At 50.9% G+C, this 19,740-nt stretch overlaps 2 protein-coding genes across 3 annotated transcripts; one reads left to right on the forward strand and one right to left on the reverse strand.

The window, feature by feature from the left end:
* Positions 1 to 4,030: 4,030 nt before the first annotated feature.
* Positions 4,031 to 11,162, forward strand: FOXG_17272 (uncharacterized protein; the record flags this gene model as incomplete). 2 transcript variants are annotated; one of them, XM_018397287.1, is made up of 7 exons in its annotated part: positions 4,031 to 5,997; positions 6,062 to 6,859; positions 6,918 to 7,294; positions 7,359 to 7,520; positions 7,575 to 8,054; positions 8,121 to 8,448; positions 8,513 to 11,162. In XM_018397287.1, exons 2-7 carry the CDS (start codon positions 6,637 to 6,639, stop codon positions 10,987 to 10,989), a joined length of 4,047 nt encoding a protein of 1,348 aa, XP_018258073.1. In that variant the 5' UTR covers positions 4,031 to 5,997; positions 6,062 to 6,636. The 2 variants fall into 2 exon arrangements, with proteins under 2 accessions (XP_018258073.1, XP_018258074.1); XM_018397288.1 differs by having other exon boundaries at positions 4,031 to 6,525; positions 6,577 to 6,859; positions 8,513 to 10,989.
* Positions 11,163 to 17,377: 6,215 nt separating this feature from the next.
* On the reverse strand, positions 17,378 to 18,736 carry FOXG_22724 (uncharacterized protein). Its single transcript, XM_018403136.1, has 2 exons — positions 17,749 to 18,736; positions 17,378 to 17,688 (listed from the first exon to the last, which is right to left on the reverse strand). Exon 1 carries the CDS (start codon positions 18,688 to 18,690, stop codon positions 18,010 to 18,012), a length of 681 nt encoding a protein of 226 aa, XP_018258075.1. The 5' UTR covers positions 18,691 to 18,736; the 3' UTR covers positions 17,378 to 17,688; positions 17,749 to 18,009.
* Between the last annotated feature and the right edge of the window lie 1,004 nt (positions 18,737 to 19,740).

Genomic DNA, 19,740 nt, shown 5'->3' on the forward strand with positions numbered 1-19,740 from the left:
AATGGCAAATCGGTTGCTTAAGCTATGCGTGGGCAACTTGGACTGCCGTGCAACGTCTCCGTAGCTCCAATCCTAAGGCACCTATCAAGATCGCTTCGAGTCACATTGTCAGGCTTCATGTCAAGTTCAAGTCGCTCACTTATAGCAAACAGTTAGTACGATCCTGCCTGCTAGGCAACAGCTGCTGACTTGCAGGCAGCAACAGTATTCCATATCATATAGTCTCATACGATTCCACTCCTTGAGATAGAAATCAAGTCTCATTTGTTAACCTTGCCCGATTCACTGAGCGACCTTCTGACTGCCGTGACCGACCGTCAGCTAGCCACGCCTCCGCGTCGCGCGACACTTCATGACGAAGCTAGTGGAAAGCCATGATGCCCGTTGATTGCTTGCCATGGACTCCTTCCTCAGCCACACGCCTAGTGACCGCGAGTCCTCCATTGCTGCAACAATCGAGACGGCTTCTGAGATACCTGATAGGCAGAGCTTACCCTCCGTTGCATCTTCCACTTCAACGACTCCAAAGCGCAAACGCATCACTACGGCCGATGCGACGTGGCAACACACTCGAAAACCTCAAGGATCCGAGCCTGAGCGCGCTGGGCCAAAAAAAGACTTAGTGTTCTACTGCAAATACTGCAGCAACCCACCGTACTCCACATACGTGTCTACCACATTTCGTAACCACCTACTTAAGATACACTCAGTTGAAGCCGCTGGCTCGGAGCCAAATTCGACCAAGAAAGTGCGTACCAGCCTCATCAGAGAGGCGTTCAACAAAGCTGGCGAGATTGAGGTTGCTAAGCTTCAAGAAAGAGAGGAGCAAGTTCTTCGGAACGTACTTAATCCAAAGGCTGCAATGGAAGCCTTAGTCCAGCTGGTTACTGTCCGCAATCTCCCATACAATTGCAATACTTGGCCAGAGTTGCACGCTCTGCTTATGGCGGCAAATTATACCGCAGAAGAGCTTATCAATACCTCCCACGGCCATGTCCAAAAACTCTGCTCGAACTCATATGCGATCCACAAAGATATTCTCCGAAAAAAGCTGCAATCCTCACCTGCCAAGCTTCACCTCTCTGCCGACGTATGGAGCGCACCAAACCACAAAGCTTTCCTAGGAATATGTGTGCAATTTATGCAGGAAGGCACAAAAAGTCCCTGCCAGGCATTGCTGGCCTTGCCTGAACTTCCTGGCATAGACGGCCCTGGAAGCCACAGCGGAGCCGAGCAGTGGAAGCTCCTTCAGCCAGTCATTGAGGAGTACGGCATCTCAGGCCAGCTGGGATATATTACAGGAGATAATCACGGTTCCAATGACGTGTTATGTCGTCTATTGAGCCACTTCCTTGATGGACGAGGCGTCGTCTGGAATGCAAGACACCGACGGATTCGTTGCCATGGCCACGTTGTCAACCTTTGCGTCCAAGCGTTTCTTTTCATGGATAGCAAAGAGGCTGTGCTTGAAGCCTGCAGGCAGATTGAAGAGATGGACCAAGCTTCGTTCAACATTGACATGATGCAGGGTTGGAAGAAGCGAAAGGAGCGTGGCTGGAGTCAACTCGGTCCGCTCGGCAAGTTGCATAATACTGCTATCCATATTAGAGCCAACGATTACAGGTATAATCTCTTTAGGAGGCGTGCCGGCAAAGTCCTCGGGCTCGACAACGATACACGCTGGAACTCATGGTTTCTTCTGCTCGATGCCGCTCTTGATAAGGAGGAGCATATCAAGTGGTATCAGGACAAGTACTACGACGCCCTTGTGGACGACTACTTAGCACCACAGGATTGGCAAAACCTTCGCGAGACGCGGAACTTCTTACAGCCGTTTTGGAAGATAACCCTCCTTACTGAGGGGTATCGTTCAACGCTCGATCGTACATTATTTACCATGGACGTCCTTCACAAGCATTACCAGCAAGCATTCAGCAAATACAGGATGAACCAACAGCTACTTGGCCCAGTACTGACGAGCTGGCATGTCTTCGACAAATACTACCAGCTCTCCGATGAGAGCCCGGCATACGCTGCAGCGCTTATTCTCCATCCATCCCGAGGAAAGGCTCATATACAGAAAAATTGGCCAAAGGCATGGCATAAGAAGATCTTTACAGGAGTGAAGAAGTTGTGGGAAGACGAATACAAGAACCTGCCAACCGTTTATACTACTCCTTCCATTGTTCCGGCACTGGAACTGGATGAGTATGACCTGCTTGCACAGGAGCTTAATGTCATAGGCACAGAGCCTGACGTTGACGAATATGAAACCTACACCTCCCAGCCGCCCATTCCAATCGACTGCTCCCCCCTTGTCTGGTGGCTCCGCGATGAGCAGAAGGAGCGCTTTCCCCGACTGTCAAAGATGGCAATAGACATTCTCTCAATACCCGCCATGTCTGCTGACCCTGAGCGTACATTCTCTGGAGCACGGCGTACAATTTCGTGGGATCGAATGCTCCTTGGAGCATCGACAATTGAAAAGGGGGAGTGCTTAAAGAGCTGGATTCGTAGCGGTATAACGGCAGGGCTACAAGTAGACGAGGTTGAACAATATGAGTACATGGCAGAGGAGGGAAGCACCAGCGCTCTAGAGGAAGATGTGGGCCCTTGACCGGTTTGACGTCATTTGCCGTATGGGCAATATATGGTTTAGTTCGCCATACAGGAATAAATCATACACCATAAACCATTCAGGTCCGTATGGCGTATGGCGTATGGTTAGAAAGCCTGATGGGAGACGATACAACCTCCACCGTCTACGCCGGTGAACTGCAAGGCATCAGCCTAGCCCTCCAGATCGCGCAGGAAGACAGAACCAAAGGCAGCAGGAGAAGCAAGGTCATGATCTACACCGACAACCAGGCCGCCATTCGCTCCACCGCCAAGCCCAAGGGTAAGTCAGGCGCATACTTGCTCAAGAGCATCACGCAACATATCGACCAACTCCGATCACAAGGATTAAACACTGAGATCAGATGGGTTCCTGCGCATATAGGAATCCAAGGCAACGAAGACGCAGATCGAGCAGCAAAAGAAGCGACAGGTTGGAGAGAAGGAGATCTCACAGGACCGAAAGCAGCAGAGCCACAGGAGTTACACCCACTTCGATCAACCATGAAGACATGGTCTCATAAAGAGACCATCAAATCATGGGAGACAAGCTGGGTATCCGAGACACGTGGTCGAGCATCCTTCAGGCACACGCCCAAACCTTCGCGCAGGGTCTTGGACCTGCACGATGGGCTCATCAAGAAGCGCAGCGCACTCCTCATGCAGCTGCGTACAGAGAAGATAGGCTTTAACGACTTCCTCTTCGGCCAAAGAGTACCAGGTATCACCAGCAACAGATGCCCCTGCGGATCGGATCGACAAACGGTAGCGCACGTCCTCCTGCGCTGCCGTCAGTACCGCCAACTCCGGGACCAGGAACTAGGACGACTCCGAGGACGCAACAATCTCCGGAAGCTACTGAACGAGCGCAATGCAGCCGCCAAGGCAATCAAGTTCATCGAACTGACTCAGATCCTTGGGCAATTTCAGGATCGAGACCTGAATAGACAAAGCTGAGCACTGGGGGGAGACTGTAGGTATGCGGCCGCGAAAGAGAGGGCTTCACAACCCGAGAGAGCCTCGAATCAAGGATCCATCAGCATTAAACCACTGCGTACATGGGCCTGCCAGCAAATGTAGATAGTGGTTAGAGAGAGAAAAGCGGGAATTTTGGGAACAGCTGGCCAACGATGTTTGACGTTGGCGAAGTGGGGCATCGCGGAACAATACTGATCCGCGAGACTTCGGCTGTTCGCCGGACCCCGTTATCCGGGCATAATCGTTTAGACGATTACAACCGAGTAGGATATAATCAAATCAAATCAAATCGACACGGGATATTTCGGCAAATAATGAATCCCTGTCACTCGGGATAGTAATGTGGTTCTGTGGCCCAGCGGCACAAAACTCAAAGCATAAATACAATATCCACTAATAATAACCTTACAGGCGCTCGGTCCGAGTCAGTTATCTCGGCTAGGGTTCCGTTTTTGACCGTCAAAAACGGTATTTGACGGTCAAATTCCTAAAGGGGGTTTTTGGCGGTAATTTACGTCAAAAACCCTACAATTTTAGGCTTAGTGCCTACCCGTATTAGGACTAGTATATGCACGGAATAGGTTTAGTACATCGTAAAATTACCGATGGGACGCACAAATCATCACCAATTCTCATCTTCGGTGTTGAAAAGCAATGGACATGAGACTGTCACCATGAGTAACAAAGGCGGTCGCCCTAAAACCCATGGTGTTCATGAACACTTTGCAGCAGCCCCAATTCCTCCAGGAGGGGGTAAATTCAGTCAACTTCGCGTTCGGTGCAAATACTGTTCTAAAACCATGGCCAAGCACGTTCAACGTCAACAGAATCACCTTGCCAAAGAGTGTCTTGGTTTCCAGCAAGCTGCAGGCCATGTTGATCGCCAGCCTCGAATCACTACGGCTTTGTCCATAATGGATCGAAACTCTAAAGATCAACTCGATCGAGCCGCAGCCCTGGCCATCTTTAAGTCTGGCAAGCCATACACCACCTTCGAAGACTCTGGCATGGTTGAGTTCATCCAACAGCTCAATCCAGCGTACAAGCCCCCTAGTGGTGATCGAATTGCCACCATACTTCCTGAAGTTTACCAAGATTACCGAGTCCAAGTCAAGGAGATCCTCGACGATGCCGATCATCTCAATGTCATCTTTGACGCTTCTGACGACATAAGCAGCAACCGTATTGTCAACATTTCGATTTCAATTCCCAACTCGGTTACATTCTATTGGAAGACTGTTAATACACGGAACGAGGAACATACGGCCTTGAATACCATTCGCCTAATCCAGCCACTATTGGAAGAGGTATTCACGAAGGAAGGAGAGGACTTCCAGGATTTCTCTCGTATGAACGCTATCTGCACAGATACATGCTCGACAATGCGGAAACTTCACGCTGAGATGAAGAATATGCCTGAGTTCAGGCATTGTTTCTTCCTTTTGTGTGACTCCCATGGTCTTCAACTTCTAGTGAAAGACATTGTGGAATCGGAGAGATGGGCTTCAGTCCTTAAGAAAGTTACGAGAATCATCACGTTCTTTAAAAAGGCCAAGCTCCAACTCGCACGACTTCGTGCTTATCAGCTTGAGTGTTACGGTAAACAGAAGGCTTTCATTACACCAGCCATCACTCGTTGGGGAACACAACTCGGAGCTGTTATGTCTTCACTGGCGAACAAAGATGCTCTTCGAGCATATGCACGTGATGCTATGGTCCTCAATTCCCTAAAAGCTAAGGCTATCAAAGGGGAAGAGGAGGAAGAGGAAGATCAACAAGTCCTAAGGGCAATACTCTCGTCCATCAACAACTTTGAGTTTTGGCATGAGGTAGAGATGTTGGCTAAGATCCTTCGGCCTATCGAAAACGCACAACGTTGCTCGGAGCGAGATCGCTCATGCGTTGGAGAGGTTATTCCCCGTTGGTTGACTATCCAGAGCAGATGGGATGCCCTTGAAGAGGCTAACCAAGATCCTCTTATCAACTACTCGGAGCTGAGGCAATGGCGAGTCCAAAGGATGAAAGGTCAAACGACAGACATCCACCACTTCGCATTTGCCTTGGACCCACGGACAACAATAGGGGAGGGCCTTGGGCTTGACACTATGGAGAGAGCACATCGCTTCCTAGAAGAAAACACTAGTAACGAAGAGTACCAACAGCTCTTTGGGGAGTTTTGTCGATTCCGTGCTCGCGAAGGTGCTCTCTTTGGCCCAACCTCGCGGATCTATCGAGAACAGCCGAAGACTCCTCATACGCCTTCTCACTATTACATCCTAAGCGCGTGGGGATACTTTGGGTCTATGGGAGTCAAGTTGGCTACATTGGCAAGGAGAGTTCTAGGATCCTTGGCAAACTCTGTTCCTTCAGAGCGTTCCTTCAGTGCTACGAACTATCTTCATTGTAAGCTTCGGAATCGGCTTAGTCCGCTTAGCACTGACAAGGTCACTTTCATCTATATGAACAGTCGGGTGCTCAAGAGGCTCAAGACGGTCAAAGATAATCCGGCAGAACCGATGGTCGTCAAAAACTGGGAGACAGTTGATGTTGCTCGGTTAGTAAAGATAGAAAACGCATTCCAAGACTCTATTGTTGTCGATGGCTGGCGTTGGGAAGAGACCGATTTGGAAAATAGTGGAGATGATATGGACATCGGCCAATGAGAGGTTTTTGACATGTAAAATACCAAGAAGTTTCAGACGTCAAAAACTTTGGTCAGATAGGTAAATTACCATTCGGTAAATTACCTCGACGGAACCCTACCCCTCATATTCCAAGGGATCATCGGCAGTTTGTATACTGAACAAGAAATTATGCGCGATATGAGATTGTATCAAAAAACAAGTGGCAGTCTAGGCGAGATGTCAGCAGCCACATTCTGGAATGCACACTCAGAGTAGCGCAGTCTCTGGCGGAAGCCGTTAGATCTAAGTACATATGGAGAGCCACGGTCGAAGGTTGATGAGACTGATCACTAAGTAGCCACAGACAACGCGAAGTCTCGACAATCTTGTCCAACTCACTATCAACTTTAATATCATCATGCCTTTCTTTACCGATGACATGTGCCTTCTGTCTGGGCATCGGGACAACGAATTTCGGTCCGTTGCGCCTTGTCGCATATATCCGCTGACTAAAAGTCAAGAGGGTATCTGGATAGAGCATCAGACAGATCCAAAAAGCAGCAAATATCACCTGGTGCTATGTTTGGACCTGTCCAAACATGGCGATGGCAACGCTCCCAGTATCGGAGAAATCAACAATGGTTCGTGCCACACGCCAACTCCAAGAAAAGCCATCAACTGATTGATTGTCCCTACCAGTTATTCATGCCATTGCTGATCGCCATGGTATCACACGTTCGACGATTGCGGCCATTGGCGGTAAACCACAAATTTTGGAATACCCGAGTGACTCTGTCGTTCAAGACATTCGCATCATGGTCAGCGAAGCCGCCATTGTCCCGGAACAATTTGTAGCTGAGATAACTCGACGTCCGTTCTCGCTTGAGAAGGAATTCCCAGTACGATGGATCATTCTCCAGAACTCGGATTCTTACATGCTCTTCGTCATTGGCCATCATATCGCCATGGACGGCCAATCTATTAGTGTCCTGTCAAGCGAGTTGATGGGACTTCTCAAAAATCCAGAAGAAAGGTTTCCGCTATCATCAGACTTCAGCAAGATGAACGCTATCGAGGTTAGTAATCTTATTATGTGGATATCGAGACACATCTTTCAACTGTAATCTAACGATTTCCTAGAGGGCCTGGACCATGACCTCCAACTATGCGGAAAGCAAGGAGACGATAGCTGGTCAAGTTCGAACTCAGAATCAAACCGGGTGGCCTGTGCCTGCTCTCCCAGCAGAAGGACCGAGTCTTCCTTATCGAAAAATTGACTCCTGGCAAACATTCCCGAAGTCGGTAAGTGAACCATATGCCATTACACTTAGTCTCCTCGAGTTGATCGATTTATAGGAATTGGAAGGCTGGGGCAGCATGTACGGAACATCTTGGTTTCGTGTAGCCACCGCGTTGGTTGGTCTTGTCGTCGCGAACGTGACCAGACCACAATTGGGACTAGACGAAGTATTGGCGGTGGGATTCGGCAGCCGGCCTCAAGAAATGGGGAGCACTGTCGGTCAATTTGCCAACGCCCTGCCCGTGAACGTGGGATTCTGGGATGCGTTGACGACAAAAGGACCGCACCAAGGAACGTTTAGGGAATTCGTCAAGGCCATAGGACGCAACGTAAGTGCTGTCAAGAGAGCCCAGATGTTAGCGCCCATTGAGGTTGCTCATGCTTGCCGGGAATTCGACATTGCCTACAAGCCCCCTCGTGTTGCCATTACTTACTCACCCGAACTGTCGCATCCGGACCACCGGCTGTTCCCTGTCGAAGGCGCCTGGAATTTGTTCTTCCCTTTCCACGAGTATGAGTCGGAAGTGCGATGTGGGGTAAGTTGTTCGCAAATCTTGAGACTGTACTGTGAACTTGAGTGTTCATGCTAACTCTCGGAATAGCTGGTATATGATCCTTCAATTTTCTCCGCAGATGCTGTACAAGACATCAGGTCAACCTTCGAGCGCCTAGTGTCTCTTAGCAAGCAGGAGTCTGTCAAGCTATCCGAGATGCTGGAATGGTTACCATTGTATCCTAGCATCCCCGAACCTGGGGTGGACATCGCCAGGGCGGACGACAAGGCCATGATAAACCCATTACAACACTTCCACCATTTTTTCGATGTCCATGCACAGACAAGGCCAAATGCTTTGGCGTTAGACTTTCAAGAACTAGGCATCTCAATGACCTATGGAGAACTTTATAGCTCCACCCAACTCAAGGCCAAGGGTATGTTATCCGCCGTTCGAACCTGCAGCAGATTTTATGTTGCTAACGAATTGTTGTGAATTAGGGCTCCTTTCAAGAGGCGTCTGCCGTGGTGATCGGGTAGTCATTCAGCTGCCGCGAGGCTTCGCCGTTGTCGAGTGGATCGTTGCTATCCTCAAGGCGGGTGCGGCGTTTATTTACCTCGATCCCGAATACAATCAGCGTCAGAAGTCCATCATTCTGTCAGACTGTCAGCCGAAGCTGGTTATTGACGAAAACCTAGCCGCAGAACTTCGAGATGCAAGCAACATCAACCAAGAGTCCAAAGCCACTAGTTTCAGCGCTGAAGAGGCCGGCTATCACACCGCCGATAACGATCTCGCGTACATGATTTACACCTCGGGCTCGACAGGTAAGCCCAAAGGCGTTATGATCGAGCACGGGAACCTGTCCGCCTACGCTAGAGCGGCTAAGGACGTATACAAGACTGGCTTCGGTGGCCGAGTCCTGCAGCTAGCCACCTTTTCATTTGATGGGTCAATTCTCGAGCTCGTCGCCTCTCTTTGTACTGGTGCTACGTTGTGCTTTGCGCAGTATCCTAAACAGCTCGTTGGTGATTATCTCGGAGAGGTCATCAAGGAGAGTCGAATAACCTTCATGCACGTAACGCCCACGTCCCTCGAAGCATTGGCCATGGAGGGAGAGTTACCTACACTTCGCCAAATATCTGTCGGTGGAGAGCCACCCTCCCGGAAGCTTTTTGTACGATGGCACCCTTATGTCGACCTTGTCAACACCTACGGACCTACCGAGACCACGGTAATGGTTGCTGGCAATAAGATCGACAGGTCTTCAAAGATCCCAGAGATTATGTCAGTGGGTAGGGCGAACCTGGGATCAGACATCTACATCTGTACTGAGGATCTCAAGATTATCTCGCGCCCAGGAGTTATTGGGGAAGTCTGCATTGCAGGCCCCCAAGTGGGCCGAGGCTACAATGGAATTTCCAATGGAGCGTCTCGGAACTTTACCGCAGACTCCCAGGGAACGCGATGGTATTGTTCCGGGGATAGAGGCATGTACATGGAAGATGGATCTTTGGTGATAACGGGCCGAATCGATCGCGAACTCAAGGTTCGTGGATTCCGCATCTCGCCGGAAGAGATCGAAGAAGCGATTCTCGACGCTGGACTTGGTGTCGCAGAAGTTTCCGTGCAGCCAACCGAGGATAGAACGGGCTTGCTTGCATTCTTATCTCCAGCCACCGTTTCGATTCCAGATCTCATCGCTATCCTCAAGGAACATCTACCAAGCCAAAAGATACCGTCACAGTTTGTGCCTCTCGGTAGTTTGCCGGTCAATCCCAATGGCAAAACCGACCACAAAGTGGTAAAAGAGAACAGGAGTGGTCTCTTGAAGAGCTTCTATCAATCGGAAGAGCAACCGAACGTTGGAAGGTCTAGAGACGATATCAAGAGCTTCTCTGACCATGAATCTGGAGCTGACGAGAGGACTGCTCATGTTGAAGAAACAGTCCTCGAGAATGTCGAACTGATTTGGCAAGAAGTTCTTGGTGTATCAAGGCCACTCTCAAGCAACGTTAACTTCTTTGATATTGGAGGGCACAGTCTCCATGTGCCCAAATTGCACAACAAGCTCAAAGAATCATTTCCCGGTACGAAGATTAGAGTGACAGATTTATTCCACCAGTCCACCATCGAACAACAGGCCGCCTTATGCAAGTCTCACCAGTGGAAGAACAAGGCCACAGGACTTGACGGCATCACTCCGTCCAGCAAGGGCTCGGCTTGTACAAGCCCTTCTCCTATTCCTTCCCTAGCTTCCAGCTTTGTGCCGGTCACGACTCCCAGCACCGTCCTCGGCCAGGATGAGATCGCTGTCGTTGGTATTGCAGGGCGCTTCCCAGGAGCTCAAGATGCAGACACATTCTACAAGAAGCTGCTTCAGGACTACTTGGCCATCATCGACTCATCAAAGAATAGAGACACACTTCCTGGAAACATATGGGTCCCAAAGGCCGGGGTTCTAGACAACATTGAGGACTTCGATTCGGACTTTTGGCATCTATCTGAGGAAGAGGCCACCGAAATGGACCCCCAACAGCGCCTATTTCTCGATGTAGCATACGAGGCCCTCACAGACGCGGGCTACTTCCACGAAGACGACGAGAACATGGTGAAGAGGCAAGAGCGCATAGGTCTGTTCATTGGCTGCGCCAACAATGCCTATCATCTGCACACCGAGTCGGTAGCAACCGATTCTTTCTTGCGTGAAAATAGAGGCTTTGTGGCGCCATCCATCTCAGCCCGCACGGCATACCACCTGAATCTTACCGGGCCTAATGCAACTGTACAGACAAGTTGCTCTAGTGGCACCGTCGCACTTTCTATGGCATGTGATGCGATCCGTCTTGGCCGGTGTGACACGGCCGTGGTTGGAGGCGTCCAAGGGTGTGCTCAACTCAACGTATTTCAATATGTTGAATGGATTGACGATCAACGTCAACTCAACGTCAATCAATATCGAATACGGATTACATAAACATCAATCCATTTTGAGTTATCATTGATTGAATGGATTGAAGGTGGTGGATTTAGGGTAGCTGGTAATAGGACTCGTGATTCCTGAAGAGATTTTGGCATCTTGAATAGGTTTAGTCCGTGCGATCCACCCTTCCCGTTACACTAACTTTAATTCAGCCGAAGGCTGACTCTACATTAATTCATTCAGCCGAAGGCTGACTCTACATTAATTCATAAGTTTTCCCGAGTAATGAGGGTTTGGTGCAGACAGGGATAAATAAGTTTCTCGGAATCTGATTGGTCCAGATTTTGTATGGCCAGCCGCGAAAGAACGCGCAACTGGCTGATGGCACCAAAAGAGTGGGGCCAATCGGTGCTGGCCCCTGAAAGGCTCACGCGGAGTGCCGGCAGCTTGCGTCCATTTGGAATTGTTTGTTTACTCAGTACTGTGCCAGTACCACGCGTTCAATTCATCTCCCCAATTCGACAGGTCTCGATATGGCCTCGTTGATTGAGTAATGGATATCGGTCTCAACCCCGAAGAGCTCTCTACTGATTTACTCTTCGTTGTTTGTGCTCGTTGTGGGGAGGAGAGACCGGAGAGTGCCTTCAGAGCAAAGAGGCAGTCTGCTGGGCAAACTAAGCAATGCATAGACTGCCGTAACCAGCGCGTTTCTCATGTAAGTTCTGCCTTCCTCGTCTATAAGTCTCTTAACCCTCATCAAATGAAGCATTCTAGATCCAAAGTCGTGCTCCAGACGCTGCGGAACATTGCACTTCGTCCATCCTCACCTGGCAGACCTGCCACGAAGAGAACCGAAGGAGATGCTGGCCTATCGCCTCCCAACGAGAGATCCGGAACCCAGCCTACATCGCCAGAGAAGCTACGGCAACTTCATACAGCTAGGAGTTTATTCGGAGAGTCAATTAGCCAGCCGCACGTAGTGCTAGGGACGCCAATTCCACCAACCCAACAAAGCTCGCGGCTCTTCCGGGCTCTAGCTCCGTCACCGCCTGTGCAGCCAACGACCCATCCACTCGTCTCACATTCTGATCCATCTACTCTTCGAAGCAGCACACCTGGTGTGGATTACCCTTACTTGGCCACCAGGTTCCACAAGGGGGGGAAGGACTCGCAAGATGATTCCTTGAAGGCTGGGGCGAGGGCCAAGCTGGCTGTTATCCAGCGCGACCATCGTTCACGACGCCGTGCAGGGGAGACTGTGTCACTGACTCCCACAATATCTCAACTTGGCTTCTTGGAAGATTTTGAGGGTCCTGGAGAAGGTATCCTTGTTCTGTGGCCCCAGTAGTTTGTTCAGGCTAACCACGGAACGTAGATGGGAGTCAAGATCAACTACGACCGAGTGGGTTTCTAGATGGGGATGGGATAATCAAGGAAGGGGATGACAGGGGACAGTTCTCTGAATCTGATATTGACGCCGATGACTATTTCAACTTGCTGCTTTCACCTGATCGACCACGGAGGTACCTCAAACAATTAGGGGTAGAGTCTGATTCCGATCTAGGGGACGAAGACGAGAACGACGATAATGATTGCGTGGATGGAAGCCCTCTTCGCCATCGCTTGCGGCAGCCTTCCGCACAGCTAAGGCGTGGTCGCCGTGGTCCTGCCCCTGGTACAGGAGGGCGGCCAAGAAAATCTCGAAGGCAAACTCGATCGTCGATGCCGCCACGGCGTATTCGGAGTCCAGTGATAATTCCACCTGAAGAATCGGCGGTCTTTCATGCGCAAGATCCGGTGTGGAATGGCGACCTTGAGGCTTGCGCCTTGACTGGTCGCGATAAGGCAATCCTCCGCGAGTTCTGGACAAAGCTGGACAATGACCAAATGCAGTTTTGCGGTCGATGCCGGGAGTGTTGGTTCCAGATGAAGATCGATTGCGATGGCATTTGTGCGCGTTGTTATCGAAAAGATGAGAAACGCCACCCCGACGAGCCGTACTTCTTCTCTGCGGATAATCAGCTCGACTTTGGCCCTGTACCGGCCCGGTTGCCCCAGCTTACGCCTACCGAAGAGTCTTTGATTGCTCGTGTTCACGTCCACGTGAACATTATGCTTGTGCGAGGGCAGCAGTACAAGTATCGGGGGCACGTAGTTCACTTTCTCCGTGAGGTTGGCTTAGTGTACAACCAGCTCCCGCTTCTGCCGCAGGAGTTGAACATTGTATTACTACGTCCTGCCAATACGTCGTCCCACGCAATTCTTAGTCGGCAATTCACCCGCCAGTTCCGTGTCCGCCGCCAGCCGGTTGTCATATGGCTAGACTACCTCCGGCGCCATCATCCTGGGTATCGATGCGTCGTCATCGACGAAGAGAGGCTAAATCAATTGCCCCAAGATGGCAATGTCCTGGATGCCATCCCCCAGAGTCAGGTGGAGGCTGCGGATGTTGGACCCGAGGAAGATCAGGAGGCAGAGCCTGACCTGGAGGACGAGGCTGCAGTGCCAGACATGTTGGCAAAGGACACGGAGCTCGATGCTCTGCGGTCTATTCTCGCCGGAGAGTCGGAAGCTGATTCAGAGCTTTCCACAAGCTTCCAGGCGCAGGCGCAACACGAGCTGCAGCTCCCGAATATACGACACACACCCATTAATGAGTTCAATCGCTCTCATGCCCTACTCTCCTTGGCGTTTCCCTGCCTCTTTCCTGACGGTAGAGCCGACTTTGTTGAACCTCGATTGCGCTCCATTGATTACAAGGATTACGTCGAGCACGCGATGCGCTGGCACGACGGGCGTTTTGCACGCCACCCGACCTTCCGCTTCGTCGCCTTCAACACGCTAATGCGGTCACAAGCACGTTCGCGGTCCAGATTCTTCGTGAAGCAACATGATGGGAGACAGCAGCCGCTGACGCGAGAGCAACTTATTCAGGCGCTGGAACACAGCGAGGACCCCGAGGCGCAGGCGCTGATCAACTCGATCACAAGGCATGCGGTGTCTATTCGCGGTACGCGTCCATTCTGGAACAAAAAGAGGCAGGACCTCGAGGCCTATGCCTATAACCTTGGTTGTCCTGGTGCATTCATCACGTTTAGCCCGGCAGATTTACACTGGCGGAGTCTCTACCAGCACATGCCCCAGTATGACGACTGGCTAGCCGCCACCGAGCCGGAGAGGATGGCTCTATCGCGCCGCCTATTGCGGCAGAACCCTCACATTGCTGCTTTCCACTTCTACCGCCGATACACCCTCTTTCGGGATATCGTGCTAAGTAAGAAGTTCAGCATCACAGATTACTGGGATCGGTACGAATGGCAAGGCCGTGGTAGCCCACACAACCACGGCCTGTACTGGATGGATAATTGTCCAGGGGCCGACATGGAGGACGAAGCGGCTCGTGATGTATTTGCACGCACATGGGGATTCCACGTCACTGCCATTAACCCTGAGCCGAGTAGGACTATGCCTCAGGGTGAGGGTAATCCCCTGAGCGTGGATCCCCTGAGCGTGGATCCCCTGAGCATAGAGATGACATTCCTGCGGCTCTCACAAATCGTCAACCGCTGCCAGCGCCACAAGTGCAATACCACGTACTGCTTGCGCGTGAGGAAGAGAACCGGTGATCTGGCGAGGGACATGGAAGGTGCCGCTGCGGATATCGAGGCGGCAAACGTTGCCAATCCAGAGAGGGAGTGTCGTTTTGACTTCCCTCGTGCCTTGCGGGAGCTGGCCGCAGTGATCAGGAAGGAAGGCAGGTCGTACTATGTCTTTGAGGCGGCCCGGAATGACAGCCTCATGAATAACTTCAATCCTGCGATTATCCTAGGCTGGCTAGCCAATATCGACATATCTCCTTGCACCAGCTTACAGGCGGTTATTACGTACGCTGCGAAGTATTGCAGTAAATCTGAGAAGAAGACCGAGTCTTTCGCCAGGCTTGCAGACCAGGTCTTGCCTCACACATCGCACGTTCAGCCCCTGTTGTCCTTCTCCTCTCGCCTGATGAACAAGCTGATTGCCGAGAGAGATTACTCGGCGCAGGAGATTTCCCATCTGCTGCTTAACATTCCGCTGCAAGAAGGCACCCGTATGGTTGTCACCGTGGACTGCCGTCCGTTGGAGCGACAGGCACGTTCGTATCGTGTGGACGGAGATGTCAACGAGGCCATCGGCAGCTACAGGAAATATCTAGAGAGAAAGGACCAGCATGAGGATATAACCTATCTCGAATACCTGCAATCGTACAATCTCAACACGTGGAGGAGACTCGCTGCTCACGCGAAGAAGAGAGTCCTGTCTTACTTCCCTCGATACAAGTCTATGGAGGCCTCTTCCCAGTTTAACGACTTCTGCCGTGTTAAATTGATGATGGTTCATCCACATCGCTCTCCAGAAGAGTTGCTCGTTGTGGGCGGGCAGCGGTTCGATTCCTTCACGGCTGCGTACATGCACTGCAGACAGCACCATGATACCCATGCGGACGATCATTATGGGGAACCAGATACAGATGAATTGACGGCAGAGGAGGATGAATTTGAGCTTGAGATCCATGAGGAGCCCATCGCGGAGGAGGACTGGCATGAACTCGCCCGCATGCTACCTGACCGCCCACTGGAGGAAGAGGACATCGACATCCTCGGCCGCCGAGACATTGACATCAATTACGATTGGACCCCTCGTGTTGGGCGGTATGCCGATGATGGCATTCTCAACAGCGACTACTGGAAGCAACGCAAAGCGAAAAACACCCTTGACCTTGATGTGGATGATCAGCCCTTGGAGGCTCGCGATTCCCTAAATCCAGAGCAGCGCATAGTATACGATACGGTGATGGGCCACTTCCTGACCCAGGATCCCTCTCAGTTGCTACTCCATGTGGATGGCGGAGGCGGCACTGGCAAGTCATACCTCATTAACCTGCTCTCCGCGCACCTCCAATCCGCGACAGGGGGGAGGGGGACACCTGTTTGGCGTGCTGCGCCAACGGGCGTCGCAGGAAACCAGATATCGGGCACTACCTTGCACTCCCTGTTACACCTCCCAATCAATAAGGACTTCAAGCCTCTATCTCCCGTTGATAAGACCCAGCTCCAGAAGAAGCTGAAGGATATCAAGTACCTCATCATCGATGAGAAGAGCATGCTAAGACTGCGTCAGCTATCGTGGATCGATGACCGTCTCCGCGAGGCGTTCCCGAACAGGAATGAGGAGTTCTTTGGCGGCCTGAACATCCTCTTGGTTGGTGACTTCTTCCAGCTTCCCCCTGTGCTACAGAAGCCGCTTTGTTACGACAAAGAGGTGCAGGGAGTAGAGATCAAGGGCAGGAACGCATATAGGCGCTTCGATAAATCAGTATTCTTGAAGGTTGTTCAGAGGCAGCGCGGCGACGACCAGGAGGCGTTTCGCACAGCTCTCGGGGAACTGCGGCTGCTCCAACTATCTATGGAGTCTTGGAAGCTCCTGTCCACCCGCGTGCAGGCAAAACTAGACGATCGAGAGGTCGCGAGGTTTTCCAGCGCCCTGCGAGTATACGCTACCAAAGATAGGGTGAACGAGTATAACCACTATCACCTCGACCGCCTCGGCCGGCCAGTCGTCCAGGTCAAAGCTAAGAACGTCGGCCCTGGTGCGGCTGCTGCCCCTGATGACAAGGCGGGCAACCTTGCGAAGCAGATCCCTATATGCATTGGCGCTCGTCTGATGCTGACGTCTAACCTTTGGCAGCCCGTTGGCCTCTGCAACGGCGCTCGCGGTACGGTTTACGACATCGGCTGGGCACCCGGGGCTGACCCCATCCAAGATCCTCCTTGTGTTATCATGATGGAGTTTGACAAGTACAACGGACCGGTGTTCCTGACCACCCCCGATGGCAAAAAGATTGTCCCAATTCTCCCAGTTGAGAGAGACTTTCTCATCGGAGCCACTCTCTGCGCTCGCACGCAGTTTCCCCTGATCGTATGCTACGCTATTACCGTGCACAAGTCACAAAGCATCACAGAAGATATGATCGTGACGGATCTCTCCTGCCGGGACTTTCAGACCGGTTTAAGCTACGTGGCTGTCTCTCGTGTAAAAACGCTTGAGGGTTTGATGTTAGATGCGCCATTTGATCGTAATCACCTGGTCTACGGGTCTCCCCCGGATGGCATGAAGATGAAGATGAGGGATCAGGAGCTTAGGAAACGACAGGTTCTTACACGGAGTCCTTACATGATATATAATACCAAGAATGGCCATGGCACTGGATCAGTACGTAGTAGTAGTAATAGCTTCCCGGCCCGCGGACACACGGCCTTCGGCTGAGGCTACCCCATGCGCCCCATCGCCGCTCCAATGTGCATGGGGTGGCGTAGTATTTTAGGTCTATTCGACACCCACAATAGTGGCACCATTATTGAATATAATTCCCTTCTTCCTAGAATCAATAGTCGTTTGTATAAGGCCAGTTAAGAACGTCGTATATAAAATGGCTTTCATGGGAAGAGACTATCACCGAGCTGTCGCCTTTGCCTGTGAAACCAACCAGGTCATCGGTTCTGCTGAAATATGCAAGAATTCCTAACTCCAGTCTATCTGGAATCAAGCATCTAGCGTGAAACCAGCTCAGTTCTCTAAAGAAGCCCATAATCCACCAGCTGATGTGCATCTGTGGTGAAAGCCTTCCGAGTGAACGGCTATTTGAGTTACTGATTGCCACTATCCCTGTTTTTTTTTCAGAATCATCGCATAGATCCAGACAGCCTTCGAGAACTGAATGCAAATGTTAGTGAATTCCTGATCAAGTCTCTGGATGGCACTGCATATACTCACCAGCAGTTATTTGACCTTCCCATACTCCATATTGATAGTCTACTAGGCTGTGGCACTCGATACCGTCGCATAGCCTTACTAGTTCGTTTCCCATTTTTTAATCATTACTTTCGAAATAATACTCTGCGATCTTAAAGGCTGTTGCGATGAATTCATAAGATCAATTTGGCGCTGGCCTAATCCTAACCAAGCGTGATTGAAGTTGTTCCATAGCTGGATACGATCAGCGTGGAGATTGGTGTCGTCAAGGTTAAGACCTGTTCAAATAACCTTGGTTAACCCTGGCATTCTTTTGTTCTCGGCTGCAATTCCATAGATGGTGGAATTCATACCTAGATCGGCGACTTGAGACAATAGCCAACTGGTGACGCTAATCAATGTCTCAGATGCACTTTCGAGAGACCCATTGACTATATCCTGAAAAATGCTTCCTAGCTGCCGCTGGTACCTGACCCATTTCTCCTCAAGGGCGCCCTCCGCATAGTTGTGATCGTCTGTCATGGAGACGTCGGCAGCGTTTTCTGTCTGCGGCAGTGTGCTCATCCTTTGCATGATGTTACTCGCATAACTTATTGCATTACTTTGTTGATGAATGCTTGCCGGCCCGTTTGGGCCTCGTGCCGACTGCCGGAGGCTCGGATCAACTGAGGTCCCAGTCTCAAACCCAAAGTAGCTCGAGGTGACGTCTGGTGGCATTTTCTGCATAGCTGGAGATTGCCGAGAGCTGAAGTTCTGCGTATCGTACAATGTACTTGGGGTGCTCAGTTGACCAACGTGATACATCTCCCTCGCTGCAGTACTGTACCCGTCAAAGCCTTCCGCTTGGCGAGTGTCATGGCCATACTCAGAGCCACAGGCTGTAGCTATGCGGGGCATGTTTGCTGTATAGAATGATGCGCTGAGTTCCGAATAAAAGCTAACATCGCTGCCTGCGGCTCTCATGCCTCGCCCTGTCGATGAAGTGGCAGCAAGAGACGCAGGGCGATATCTCTCGTTAGATATCCCAGCGAGCAAATAACGCTGTTGTGACCGGTCGTTAAATGACTGTACCGGTTTGGGGTTCGAATGGACCGGCGGTTCATTCTGCCTCCTCAGACGGTTTAGGCCGTCCATGCCTCCAAGACCTCCGATACCACACAGTCCTGAAATTGGTCCCAGCTGATGGACACCTAGTAGTTCTGGTGCGCTTGAAGCAGACAGAGTCGACTGACGACGAGTTGGACTTGTTAGACGACGCTGAAGGCTGTTTTTATATTTGCAATTCGATAGACGTTTCTACCAAGCGGCAGTCCTTGCTCATCGATTTGTGTCTGTCATCCATATACTTGAGCTCCGGCGATCCTAGAGACTCATGGTAGAGCGGTTAAACAAGTGAAGCCCGGCCGTTGGATGTAAGCTGGGTGGTAGCAGGGTTCAAAACGACATGTAAGTGAGAAATTAGGCTGCCCAAGTCCTAGAACAGGGGGCTTTGGCGTCTTAGCTAACGGTCTAGGTTTCAATATGTCGCTTAGAGATGAGGAAGTCCAAGGACGAGAGTGCAGACTGCACATAAGCTACCTCGCCTCGATCCTTCGGAAGAATTTGGAATGCGTCTGTAGGGTAACTGTCGTTTATCGTTAAGTGCAACTAACGGATATCGGCTTAGCCCGAGGTGACTAACAGCACTATCTAGATACTGGAGCTTGGTTGTCGCAAGTCGTCGTGGTCCCCGAAAGCTATTTGATAGGCAGCGACACATGTAATACATGCCAGCGGATTCTGAGACGGGATGACACATCCCTTCGGAGGCAATAATGCGCCACCTGCATTTTATTCTATCTATTATAATTAAACTGTTAGGATCTGATATATCATCTTAGCAGAGATTACAATACCTTAATATGCTCTGTCTTAGTTACTGAGCCCTAAAAGGACGGCCCGTCCATGTTATTCGACAACTGAAGCTGGTACATGACAATGTAGCCATGGATAAGTCTGAGATCTCTTGGACGC

This window comes from Fusarium oxysporum, chromosome 14 (assembly GCF_000149955.1).
Source record: "Fusarium oxysporum f. sp. lycopersici 4287 chromosome 14, whole genome shotgun sequence".
NCBI classification, from domain to species: domain Eukaryota; kingdom Fungi; phylum Ascomycota; class Sordariomycetes; order Hypocreales; family Nectriaceae; genus Fusarium; species Fusarium oxysporum.